This window comes from Theropithecus gelada, chromosome 9 (genome assembly GCF_003255815.1).
Source record: "Theropithecus gelada isolate Dixy chromosome 9, Tgel_1.0, whole genome shotgun sequence".
Classification (NCBI taxonomy): domain Eukaryota; kingdom Metazoa; phylum Chordata; class Mammalia; order Primates; family Cercopithecidae; genus Theropithecus; species Theropithecus gelada.
This window is the reverse complement of record NC_037677.1, coordinates 100,815,403-100,829,041: the sequence shown is the minus strand read 5'-3', so window position 1 is coordinate 100,829,041 and position 13,639 is coordinate 100,815,403. Positions and strand designations below refer to the sequence as shown.

The following is a 13,639-nucleotide window of genomic DNA, read 5'->3' as shown; positions in this document are numbered from 1 at the left end:
CCAGTCCAGCACCACAGTGTCAAGATACCTGGACACTAGCAGCGTCTCCTGATGGTACCTGCAAGGGTACATAAGACTCCTCTGGACCTTACTGTACATTTTCAGACTAGCACACCATTGCCCTGGAATGAAGGAGAATTTCAGCTGATTATTTTTATTTTGGGAACACACACACACACACACACACACACACACACACACTTCCCATAAAGGTTTTCAATTTTACAAAAAGCCCACTCAGTTGGGAGACGGTGTGCATTCTAATGAGGCAGGACACCTGGGTGCTTCTTCTGAAGTTTGTCGCCACATATGGGATCCTTGGGTAAGCTGCTGGACTTCCTTGGCCTGCGTTTTCTATTTTGCAAAATGATCTCTTACGTTCTTTTTCAGCCTTAAGTTCCATGATTTTATTCAAAACAATCTACAAAGTATTTATAGAGAAAGAATACTAATTTCTATAGTATTATGAAAGTCAATTTATTCTGTTAGACATCATATTCTGTATAAATCATTGTGAGATAAGTGGGAATCTGTCATTCATTTCTTTGGTGACTGAATACATCTTCCAGTGATATAGTTATTTTCTTAAGTCTTCCTTAGTCATACCAGCATCTCAGGATCTATAAAAATGTTTTAAAAGCCAGGTGTGGTGGTTTGATCTTGTAATCCCTGCGACTAGGCAGGCTGACGCAGGAGGATCACTCCAGTAGTTCAAGACAGAGCAAGACTCCATCGCTAATAAATAAATATTTTAAAATGTTTACAAGATGCTAAGAATTTCTTTTACCTTTTTTTGTTTTATTTTTCACTATTACTGGTCTAAGTGTTTCACAATCACTTAGATAGATTGTTGGCATAATCATTTCATCATCATTTAGAGATAAAAACGAAGCCATGATTTAAATTTCAAGAAATCTCTCTATAATTTTTATTACTCTAATTTTAGGATAAAAGAATAAGATGTACAGATTCCTGTGCCGTCTTATGCAGTTGATCAGCTCAGGAACATTGAGGCTATAATTTGAAAGAACCCACCACACAACACTTGCCACTCTTCTCATCCTGTAGGCTTTTCAAATACATTGTATAATAGCATTCTTACATGCAGGAGAGCAGGCACAATGGAGATACGCATCTGGGGTTTATTTTAAACAGGCGACGGTTCTGGCTTGCTGTCCATCCTCCCTCTCTGCAGCCGTGGGCACGGAGGGTGGTTCTGTCTACTTCATCAGCGTATATGATAAGGAATCCCCTCAGGTCGTGGACAAAGCCTTTCTCTCGGAATCGTCCGTGCAGCATGTCACGTAAGTCCCTTCTGCTTCCAGGAGCGGCTCTGTGTCACCGTCTGTTGAAAATTCTAGTGAAGCCATCCCTTCTTTTAATTTTAAGTTTTACATGTTTCATTTGTTTTGAATGTTAATATATTCACTCAGTTCAACACTTAAAAGGTACAGAGGGCTGTGAAGTAAAGTACCCCCCATACCCAGGTCTGTCCTTGCAGGCAGCCTGGTACCAACTTCTCATGTCTCCTGAGATGTTTTATCCATGAACAAGCAAAACATAATAAGCACTTCTTTTTATTTGTATCGATGGCCATCAAGTATGTATAGTGTGCCAGGCACTTCTGCTGTATTTAACTCCATGAGGTAAACACTCTTATTTTCTCTATTTGACAGGTGAGGAAGATGAGGCAAGAAAATTTTAAATAACTTGCTCAATAGTACACAGCTAGTGAATGGCAAATGTTGGGATTTGAACCCAGGTCGTTGGGCTCCAGAGTCACTGCCTTTGCTCTTAAAATGAGAAAACTATGTACAATGCCTCATTTCTTTTTTCACTTAATGGTATATCTTGGAGAATGTTTTATATCCACACATAAAGACCAGCCTTATTATTTTTATAGCCACATAGTATTCCATTATATGAATATACTGTCATTTTTTAAAAACAGTATATTAATGAACATTTAGAGTATTTCAAAACTTTAGAAACAATACTTTTAAGATGACAATATAGAGACATTAGATTTGGACTTGTAGTTGCTATCATTATTACTGTTTTTAATTTATTATATTATTAGGTATTAATAAGAACAGACATTTGTATTCTGCTTTACAGCTTGAGATCACTGTAGCTTGTAGAATGTGATCCTCAAAACACCAATCAGAGAGATGTTATTCTTATCCCTATTAGACAAAATAGGGAATTCAGGGTGAGAAAGGTGAAGAGAAGCATTGTCCAAGATTACACATTACACAGCTAGCACACTTGGGAGCTGGTCCTGCCACTGTGGACTGCCCAGCTCCACCACCCTAGCTCAGTGGGGAAGGAGGGATAACCTCCTTACCCCCTGCCCTTCTGCACCGTCATTTTTTGTGCCTTTCCTTTCTCAGATCATCTTATTCTAATTTGCGTCTTCCCACTTTTTCTAATTTGATAAAGTTGTAGACATGTTTCACTACATTCTTCCTCCCACTGCCAGGTACCAGTCACAGGGTAATGAAATGTCACACCCACCGCTAATTTGAGAATTGCTTATTTGCACTTGAAACATCAAGAAAGCTCTACCAACATGTTTCATTCACTTATGATGAACCAACTGCCCATCTTTACTGAATCTTCTTGACTGTATTTATTAAAGTTGCAATTTGGAAATAGCATTGGCCTAAAGTACAATGATTATATCTACATGTAATCACTCCACTTTTATAAGGTCAGAGAATATTAAAAATCACAAACTGTAAAAATGACTGGCTTTGAACATATCTCTGTGGCCATTCACTAAACTTGTTCACCATCTAGCTGGTGAAACAATTGGGATTTGATCATCAGATTTCTTCTTTTCTAGTTATGATCAGCGAGGAATATTTCTGTTAGTTGGAACATCAGAAGGAAAAGTCTTTATTATCTGTGCCAGCTCCTCAAGGTCATTTCGGATTATTGGATTCACAGGTACAACATAGAATGCTGATTAATTTAAAATATATTAATTTAAAACATTTAAAATTTTTTATTTCAAAGAATTTAAGGTTATGAAAATGGAGTTATATTGAAACAATTATTTATGGCATATTTTCTGAAAGAGTAACTTTTAAATAACTAAAGTTACTTAGGAGAATTCTCACATTATGTTTTGATGTATTTGAAATATTAGAGTTATCTGCTTGGTACATAGTTGATGCTAAACAAATTTTCTTGAATCAATTATTGAATAAATTAATGAAATGGCTAAACATTTCTAATATTAACATACAGAGAAGTTGGGTTGATTTCTCTCAAAAATATTTTTTAATATTTTATCTCTAATAAAGAATTTTCTCTTTGTTTTCTCTCTGGCTTTACATGCCAATTGTATATGTGTTTCCCCCCCACACACAATTTTTTTAAAATTCTCCTTAAATTTTTTTTTTTTTTTTTGCTCCTCACACTTTGCCAAGTCTCACCCCTAAATTTTTTAATTTGTTTATCATTGACTTATAAAAATTAGTGAGTGCCTACTAGGTGCAAAATGCCAAACCTAGGCCTTGTAGGGGGATGAAAATATTAAGGAGACAATTTAGTAGAGGAGGAAAATGCAGAATGGTGCGTAGGCTCAGATACAGCAGCAATTCATTCTGCCAGGTGTGAGGAGAGGAGTGGAGGTGAAGGTGGGCACTGGTCAGGGGATGTGGAGGATTGGAGGAGAGTTTTCCAAGGGCTTAGAGTAGTGGGTTTAAAGGATTTTCATAGGTGTGGAATAGGACATATTAGTATTCCTGCTCAAAAAATAACCCAAACAAAGGTACTTGGAATGGAAAAAAAAAAAAAAGTCTGGTATAACAGGTAAATGGAAGAGTTCACTAGAAGATGACTATGGCAATGAAGTCTGAAAGAGGAAGGACGTTGAATATCATTCCAAAGAGTTTGGAATTGTTCTGTGGTTAATGAGCCATCGTCAATGGTTTCAAGATGGAGCTGGCATGATTTGACTTGGTTTTTAGAGACTGACTCTGATACCAGTGTGAAGGATGGAGTAGAAAGGCAAAAGAAAGAAATTAAAAAGATGAGATTGGAAGCTATAATATTAGCCAAGGCAAGAGATGATAATAGTCATAATCATAACAACAGCCAACACTTATTGAGGAATGCCTATGTGGTAGCCAGTATTCTAAGCCCTCTGCATGTCTCCACCCATTGAATTCTTAGACAACTTTCATGAAATTGACACTACTGTTATCCCTTCAGATGAGGCAATTGAGGCACAGCAAGGCTAAGTACTTGTTCAAGGCCACACATCTAGTTAGTGGCAGAGCCAAATTAAGAAAGTCCAGTTTCAGAGCGTGTGCTCTTATCCACAATACACAAACTCATGCTGCAGTTATGGAAAGAGAAAAGAGGGCACAACCATGAGTGATGGAATGGGTAGGACTTGGTATTTGATGCGAAAGGAAGGGATCAGCGATGACCCCAGAATTTCTAGCCTGAGTACTGGAAGTTTGCGATGTCATTAGTTGAAGAACAAAGTTTTAGAGGTTGAGGAATAGGTTGAGCTGATGAGTTCCATAGGTTTGAAGCCAACAAACTCTTCATTTGGGCATATTTAGCATAAGTTTGGAAATCAGGATATGTAGTTCAAAGCTTAATGATAGAATTCTGATCTTGAAATCATGGAAGCTGATGACATAGCTCAAAAGAGTAGAAGTAAACGTAGATGCTTAACGGGGCAAAAGAGGTAACTAAATATGCAAATTAGATGGCACTGAGTGTGGTAGGGCCTGTGGCTGACCTCAGAGTGGATGTATATCCTGCCTAAATATTCCGTTTCATTTATTTTATTTTATTTTCTAGAGTCTTACTCTGTCACCCAGGCTGGAGTTCAGTGGTGCAATCATAGCTCACTATAGCCTTGAACTCCTAGGCTCAGGCAATCCTGCTGCTTCAGCCTCCTGAGTAGCTGGGACTACAGGCTTGTGCCCCAAAGCCTGGCTTGTTTTCTGTTTTGTTTTTGTTTACTTTTTTTTTCTTTTTTTCTTTTTTAGTAGATAAAATGTCTCCCTGTGTTGCTCACACTGGTCTTGATCTCCTGGAGTCAAGCAGTCCTCCCACCTCAGCCTCCCAAGGTGTTGGGATTACAGACATAAGCCACTGTTCCTGGCCCCATTTTTTAATGTATCTGTTTGGCCAGAGGGTGGGATGGAAGAAACTGGGAATAGAACCCTGGTCCACATTTTATATGGAAGCTGTGGACAGAGGAAGATGAGGCAGTGAAGAAAACTGAGGCTGGGCCAGAGTAATAAGAGAACTGGGAGTCATCCTCTCCAGAAACAGCCTAAAGAAGGAAGGTGGATGAAAATATAGGCTGACACTGAAGTATGGGTAGGGTGAGGGCTGGGACAGGCTCTCATATATTTGCCAGTCAGCAGGTGATCCCTGAGAGAGCTACTTCTTTGGAATGAAGAAGGTTAGGGAGGGAATAGAGGTAAGAAAATTAAGTCAGAAAGTGCTAAACCTATTTTAAGAAGTTTGCGGTAGAGAAAAGAGAATCAGATGGTAACTGTTGTGGGACAGCAGAGTTGGAGTAAGGTTCTTATTTGAAGACAGGGGAGTCATGAGGGCTGAATAAAAGGAACCATAAGGGACACAAGAAGCTAAGAGGTGATTGATAATGTACAGTGTAATAGGAGATTGGAGGAATGGGCTCAAAATCACAGACAGGAAGGGATTACATTTTGCTCCTACAACAATGTTGGGAAATGAAGGGAGAAAATGGAAACAGACAGGGGGAAAATGTGAGTCTCAGGATAAGAAAGTTGAGGTTGAGTTTATGTAGATGTCTTTAGTCTTCCTTGTTAAGGAAGACAGAAGGTCATCGGCCGACCGCCTGGGGAAGGGCCTGAGAAAGTGGGCACCTGCAGCACAGTCCCATGAAGAGTGGAAGAGTGAATCTGGAACAAATCCAAGGTGGGCTCCAGGCCTGGCACACCTTGCAGAGGTTAGATCAGCTGGCTTTCTAGTGGAGCAAGCTCATAAAGTCACATGTTTCCACCACACCCACAGTCCTTGGGCACAGATGCAAAGAAGGCCGATGCCTGAGTTTAACCAATCTTAGGAGCAGATAGCCTGGCTGGAGTGGACTTCTGGGGACCAGCGCATGCAGGTGCTGGTTTGGAGGGATAGGGGTTGGAGATGATACACTCTTGGGCCACCCTGACTGGGAAAGAAACCCAGACAGACTGGGCTGGTTTGAATCTGCTGGTCTAGACATCTAATCAGGAGAATCCCTCATCCATTCATCAAAAATGTCCCTGTAACTTATGTTTAAAGGTCACTTTAAATATCCAGCAAATAACTTGATTCTAAAGATTTAGTGAAGGCAAGTCCACAGGTGATATCTTAATTGGAAAGGTAAAAGATTCTTTAAACTTATCAATGACCACTTGTGGTGTTGATTTCTGTTTGCTTTCAGAAGTGGCCAAAGACATTTTACAGATATCCACAGTGTCTCTTTCAGAAACAGACATAGTGGAAGTGATGGTGCTTTCCTCGCTTCCGGAAGCAGGGAGAAGCAGGTTGGAGATGTTCACACTGCCTACGTTACTGCCACAAGGTAAAGAAAACACAAGCAACCAATTCTGCTCCTCAGCCCAGATACATCATTGTTATTGTTTTTTGGGTTTGTTTTATTTTTCTCTTGGCATGTGAAGAGGTAAAATGGCTACCTTTTGTCTACCTTTACAGAGTAAAACCAACATGCTAAACAGTTTGAAGTGTGGACTTTTCCTTTGGGCTTCCTGACTCATGAGTCTGCTTTATTACCATAGGAAAAGAGATAGGATGAACGGACACATCAAATTGATTTGTTATTTTTGTGATGTCTCTTGTTTTGTAGCTTTGAATAGACATGGTTAAATTCAGATAGATTACAGTGTAGTTCCCTTCACTGACAAAATTATAAAGTTTTCTGGATAAAAAGGTATGAGAAAATAGATACTCTTTCCTTGTTTTAATGACAAATATATCTGGTTGGCAGTTTTGCAAATATATAATTATAGAGCAGAAGAGAGCTGACAACCTCAAAGTACTTTTATGTTTTTATAAGAGTCTCTGTACCACCATGGGTTTCTTTTATTATGTCTCTAAGTTAATTGATTAAAATTTCATCAAGGCATTACAGAAATATTTTACCCACTATCAGTCATTTAATACTCAAAGTATTTCTAGGGAGACAAGTGTTTTTAAATCATTTTTATCACCTACTAGCTTCCGCAATATTAATTGAGCATTTAAATTTTATTCTGCTTTTCATAATTGTTCATAATTTTAAAAAACCAAAACTAATATATGGTGCAAGTGATTTCTCTTCTTTTTCCAAATCTAATAGTTTCCACAATTTTTGCTGATGAAAGAGGAAGGCTGAAAGATGAAATCATTCATAAGTACCTGTATGAGTTGGAGCACACTCTGTCCTCTGCAGTCTTGGACTTTCAAAGTAAACAAATATATGGCTTCTGTAGTCAAGTGCCATACATCTGTAGCTACCTTCTTCCTAAAGAAGTATGTCAACACTTAAGTGTGCTCTCATTTGTCTTAGCAATCAAGATTGACACATTGTACTGATTAGATGTGATCCTCTTGACCACGTTAACAGAATAGTTCAGTTAACAAATTCCTTCATTATATTAATATAATTCCCTTGAGCTAGGTATATAGTGTTATTTGTTAATCCATCATACAATATATTTGAGCAACCTGATACTTGTGCCACATACATCATCTTTGTCAGATAAACATGCAGATGATACAATATTAGTTTAATGCCTTAAAAAACAACCTAGCATTAGGAAATCTATTCTACATAAGCCAAGGGCTACAAGGTAGATGATTTGATTTGCAGTGGAACTTTGTATCTAAGCCATAACCAAAATTGCAAAAAATAATTAAACTGCGTTTCTGGCATTTTTTCATTACACTGTCTTCAGACATCTCATGCATTGTGTCACCTCCTGCTGCACATAATGGCCCAGTACCCTCCTGCTTTCTGCCCGTTGACCTGTCAGTTTCCCTTGATGTCTGTCTACCCACTTTGATAAGGTCTACCTTCCTTCCTCTAAATTCTTCAGTCAAAGCTCTTCTTTGCCAGAGTAGCCAGGATTAGACATAGAAATTCAGAGAAGGAAGAAATGATTAGTGACAAGAGAGATTCAAGAAAAGTTTCATGAAGGAATCAATATTTGATCTGGACTTTGAAAAATAAGTCAGATTTAAACATGGAGAGATATTGCATACAATTTTGGTGGGCAGCGCTCATATAGGGAGGCAGGGCAGGACTGGTGGGGATGGAGCAGAGAAGGGCATTCTAGACAAAAGGAAGGACATGTGCAGAGGCTTGGAGGTGGGAATGCATGAAACATATGGGGAATATTGACTTAAGCATGAAGATATATGAAATGATTAGTAAAAGTAAAGATTATCAGTGTAGGCTAGGATTTTTAATGGCAAGTAAACAAATAAAGAAGACTTGACTTAGTTGGCAGAAACAAACTTTTATTTGCAAAAATGGGAAACATGATGCAAACACAGGTGCCCACTTTACCGCATATCAGTTTATTTACAATGACAATGTACAACAGGCATGTACATCTGCAAACCCAAAGGTGCTGCTTACCTGATCTTTTCTATAATGTGGTTATTTTCTTTGATTGGCAGGAACATATGGGTATCTACATTCTTAAACCATACAAAAAAGTACAAAGCAGACAGTATGGACCTGGAATGCTCTGTCTGTCTTCACATGGATTGTGGCTCATAACAATAGCTAAATGTGGAATTCTGTGTATCCGAGACGTTTATACTTTGGTAAGCTGTTTTCTTAAAAAAATATTATGGGTGTATATATTAATCTCATATAGAGAAACATTTTATATGTATATAAAAATTTGCTTATATATGCATAAAAGCTCTGAAAAGATATTGAAGGTACTAATTACCTTGCTTGCCATTGGAAGTATTAGGTCATGGGAACAAGAAGAAGATTTCACAGAATACTCCTTCATAATTTTTGAATTTTGAACCATTTGAACGTACTGCCTATTTAAAAAACTAAATGAGAAAAGGCATCATGGTAGAGAACCAGTATGACTCAGAAATCTCAGTTTTTAAATTGTTGCCCTATATACCAAATTGGTGAGGCATTTTGTTTGAGTTCTAATCAAACTGGCTTAGTTAGCATCCTTCAGAGCATGTTATCTTCCATTCTTCACAGTGCTTGTCACCCTCGCTCATTACACTCAGCTACTTCACACATAAATAGAACCTGCCTGACTCTTGAAGCCATCGGAACTCACCATCTCTGCTTGCTGAAGGCCCCTTCCCTAGCTTTATAGACTTCTGCAATTCATTCACTTCTCTGTGTCTGATTTCCTATTATAAATTGGTGATAATAATCCCAGTCCTTCCATACTACACAAAGGTAGTGGAAGAACAAATTAGTATTGGTGAATGTGGTTTGGACTGGGGATTTTAAATGCTATGTATTGCCAATTGGCTACTTCCATACCAATTAAAATGCTGTTAGCAAATAGAAAATGATTTATCCACAAAAAAAGGGCATATAACCCCTTTAGAAAAGCCATGTGGTAGAATTGCGTTCGTAATTTTTCTGCTTTATTTCTTAACTATTTAGGAAACGTTTGCTCGGTGTCGGAGTCATTCTCACCAGGGTCATGGGATTCAGTCAATGAGAATTTCAATGGATGGACAAAACATTCTGGTGAATGGGAGAGATGATGGCACCCTTGTCTACCTAAAGTGGAAGTATGTACAGTATTCAGTAAGTAACCCCATGTAGTATAGTGTTTTAAAATAGAGATTTTATTTTTATTTAAGTACAGCAAGGCCAACATGCTGGGAGACAACTGCCAGTGCAAAGAAAGTTTGTTATACTCACAGATCCCAAGAGAAGAGTACACTGCATGCTCGGGGACCACATGGGGCAGACCTGGGGTGGGTCAGGAGGCTGAGAGAGGGAGGAAAACGTGGATGAGATCTTCTCATATGGTTTTCACAGGGAGGATTGGGCAGGTTTAGGATTGGCCAGTTTGAATAGTATCAGTGGGTTCTGAGGCATAGGGGCTGGCTGTAGTCGTCTCATACTTGGCCCTGGGGTGATTAGGGTGGGGAAATGGTGGCCCTGATTGTGAAAGCCCACTAGAGGAAGTGGTTGGGGATATGGTCTCTGGATTGATCGGTTAGCATTTGAAAAGCGTGCTCCAGAGCAAATTGTTTACTATCTTTAGAGACTGGCTAGCCTCTAGAAGTCAGCAAGGCCCCAGATACCAGAGCACCGAAATACAAAAAATAAAAATAAAAATAAAAAGACAGGGTTAATATATATCTGAGAGTGATCAGTCCTATCTCTCATAACATAAGAAATGTGGACAATTCTGACCCTCAGATAACTTTTAAAACTCCTGTTTATCCCCTACACGTGTGTATGTATACATATACTTTCCTAATTAGATTTTGCTTAGATTATATCAAAGACAGTTTCAGTCCCCAAACAAGGAGGGGATCAGTTTTAGGGAGGAACTATTACCATCCTTGCTTCCAAGTTAAACTATAAACTAAATTCCTCCCATGGTTAGGAGGAATGAACAAGAACATCCAGCCTGTGAGACTAGAAACAAGGTGGAGTCAGCCATGCTAGACTTCTTTCACTGCCGTAATCTTTGCAAAGGTGGTTTCAATCATGCACTTCATTTTGGAAAAAATAATATTTCATGATACCTCCTGTGATGAAAGCAGTAATGAAATATGGGCCTTCTCTGCAACATTGTGAAAATGTTAAATGTTGTGGAGATTTTGTATCATAACAATTTTGCTAGCCATTTATCACAAAGACTCATTTGAGGATTGCATCATCATGCCCATTTTATACATGCGATTCTGAATAGAATATTAACTTTTATCTCACTATATAAGTCCTAACATATTCTTTATAACCAGCAAACAAATACTATCTCAGGCAACAACAAACAAGTGCTGGAGCCTTATTTATGCAGCTCAAAAAGAAGGACATTTTGATCCATTGGTAATCACCCAAACTTCTGACTCAAAACAAAGATGAGTTTGAAACCATGGTCTAGGACTAATGACTTGGTGACGCTGGCATATGACAACCGCTCTAAATCATCTATATCAATGTTACCCAAGGTAGGGGATCTGTAGCATCTGTGAGCTTGTTAGAAATGCATATTCTTGGATCCCATCTGGACTTTCTGAGTCAGAATGTCTGCAGGTGGGGCCCAGGAATCTGTTTTTAAACCCTCCCAGTTATGCTGATGCGTCCAAAGTTTGCAGTGCCCTGGTGAATTAAGTGGAGGTAATAATACCACTCTCAATGCAGCGTGGGGTGATGAGGGCCACATGTGATTATGTGTGTGAAGCCGCACACTGCCAGGTGTATTCTGAGAGCTCAGCCAGTGCACTGGCTCTTCTGTGCAATGGCCAGGGCAGGTACAGAGGGCATGTTAAGTAAGGGTATGAGGACAGTGTGAGGAGAGGGCACCCTAGAAAGGTCAAGAAGCTTGTCATGGCCTGGAGCCCATGAAAGGTTCTCCTGTAAGAAGCAGAGTCCTTTAGCCATGCATGGTGGTGTACCCCTGTGGTCCCAGCTACTCTGGAGGCTGAGGTGGGAGGATCATTTGAGCCCAGGAGTTCGTGGTTGCAGTAAGCTGTGATTACATCACCGTACTCCAGCCTAGGTGACAGAACAAGACCCTTTCTCTTTAAAAAAATAAAAATTTTTTAAAAAGAAATTCTAAAAAAGAAGTAGGCACTGAAGAAGAAGTTTCCACAAGGCACTGTGAAGAATTGTCCACATATTTCCTTGGTTACTTATCTATAAACTGAAATGGTTAGTTACCTGAAAATAATACAGCTAAATGTGATTTTTTTAAATTATGATTTTTGTAGCCTCTGTGTTTTCTTTTTTATTAATATAGGCGGTTTGGAGGACTCCTAGCCAGTGAAATTCTGGACTATTACCAAAAACTATTAATTTCCCTGAGCAGCACCATGGGCGAGGAGAATGATTATTTAAGCACAACACCAAAAGTTTCCATAGATTTGGGATCCGATTCTGAACACACAGTTGAGTTCCTATATGACTAGCTTGCTTGCTTACATTTCTTTGTTTGTAAATTAGAGGTTTTCAGCTTGTGGTTTCTGTAAGCAGATATTTAGTAATATTTCTCTTTTTCCAGGTATCCCATGATTTTAAAAAAGAGAATAAGCTATGTCTGAGAGAAAATATTTAGCCTTTCTCAAAGCAATTGCACATGGTACATTTCAGATCTCATTTAAACCATAGTACAAAATCCAGGCTTGCCTGGAAAAAAAATCTTCTACCCACACTCGTGCTTGGTCAAAATGGTCTCTCTATACTTTCGTATTACAGATGTTGTTTAGGAAGTGTCTAGCTAAAGAACAGCATTCACTCATTCAATTAACAAATATTTATAGAGTGCCTACAGAGTGCTAGGCTGTGGAGGATATAGCTGTGAACAAGATAGAAAAATTTCTGCTTCTGTGGAGTTTACATCCTAATTGGGCGTTGGGGATGGGCAGGGAGAGACAGATAAACAAGCAAATGCAGAGGAAACAATGAGATAGTAACAAGTTCTACTCAGTGAATAAAAATAGGTTGATGTGATAGTATTGGACTGGATAGCCTCTCCAAGAAGACATTTAAGCTGAGATCTGAATTAAAAGAGAACACCACCATGCAGAGACAATGGGAGGGTAGCAAGAGTATTCAGGGCAAAGGGGGAAAGAAAGAGCTTGGCATGTGGTATGTTAGGACCTAAAAAAGACCTGTGCTGTTGAAGTGAGCAAGGGAGAAAGTGGTGGGAGGTGAGGTCTTCAAAGCGGGAGGAGACCAGGTAATGAAGGGCTTTGTAAACTAGGTAAAGAGCTTGAATTTTATTTTACATGTAATGAGAACTGAGTCAGGTGTTCTGAACAGAGGATTAACAAGGTATAATTGACATTATTGAAATGATTATTTGATGCTGTGAGGAGAATGTTTCCTGTAGGGGATAAGAAGGATAAGAAGCAGGGACATTGTTCAGGAGGCTAAGGCAGAGATTCAGGTAGCAATGATGGAGGTGGAGGAGTCTTGTGCCTAGGAGAGAAGTGGTGGATTCCAGGTGGGTTTCAGAGGTAGGGCTGATAGAACTCACTGATGAATTGGACATAGAGAGGAAAAGAAAGGGCCCAAGAACTCCTAGATTGTTTTACTTGAACATTTATGTAGAAGATGGTGTCATTCATGGAGATAGGGTAGACTGTGGGGGAAGGGGGCAGCTATGAAGGGAATTCAAAATCAGTTTTACCCATGCTAAGCTCAAGAAGCCTGTTAGACACCCAAGTGGAGATGCCAGTTCAGCTGTTGGATAGATGAACCTTGGGTTCTGGGGAGAGGTCGGGACTGGATATGTTGATTTGAGTCAAGGACATGCTGATGGGATTTAAAGCCATGACACTAGGCAAGGACATCATGGAAGCATGAATGGCAAGAAGCAGAAGAGGACCAGGACAGAGCAACTTCTGGTGAGCCAGGAGAAGAGTTCAGGGATGCAGAGGACCCTGAGGAGGGTTA

General features: G+C 39.2%; 1 protein-coding gene across 1 annotated transcript in view; it reads left to right on the top strand.

The window, feature by feature from the left end:
- CFAP43 (cilia and flagella associated protein 43) overlaps positions 1-13,639 on the top strand; it is a 108,566-nt gene that overhangs the window by 42,608 nt on the left and 52,319 nt on the right. The window contains exons 11-17 of the mRNA XM_025396840.1: positions 1,156-1,304; positions 2,849-2,952; positions 6,446-6,586; positions 7,361-7,533; positions 8,686-8,835; positions 9,662-9,792; positions 11,982-12,129. Coding sequence (XP_025252625.1) covers positions 1,156-1,304; positions 2,849-2,952; positions 6,446-6,586; positions 7,361-7,533; positions 8,686-8,835; positions 9,662-9,792; positions 11,982-12,129 — 996 coding nt within the window. The remainder of the gene's footprint in view (positions 1-1,155; positions 1,305-2,848; positions 2,953-6,445; positions 6,587-7,360; positions 7,534-8,685; positions 8,836-9,661; positions 9,793-11,981; positions 12,130-13,639) is intronic.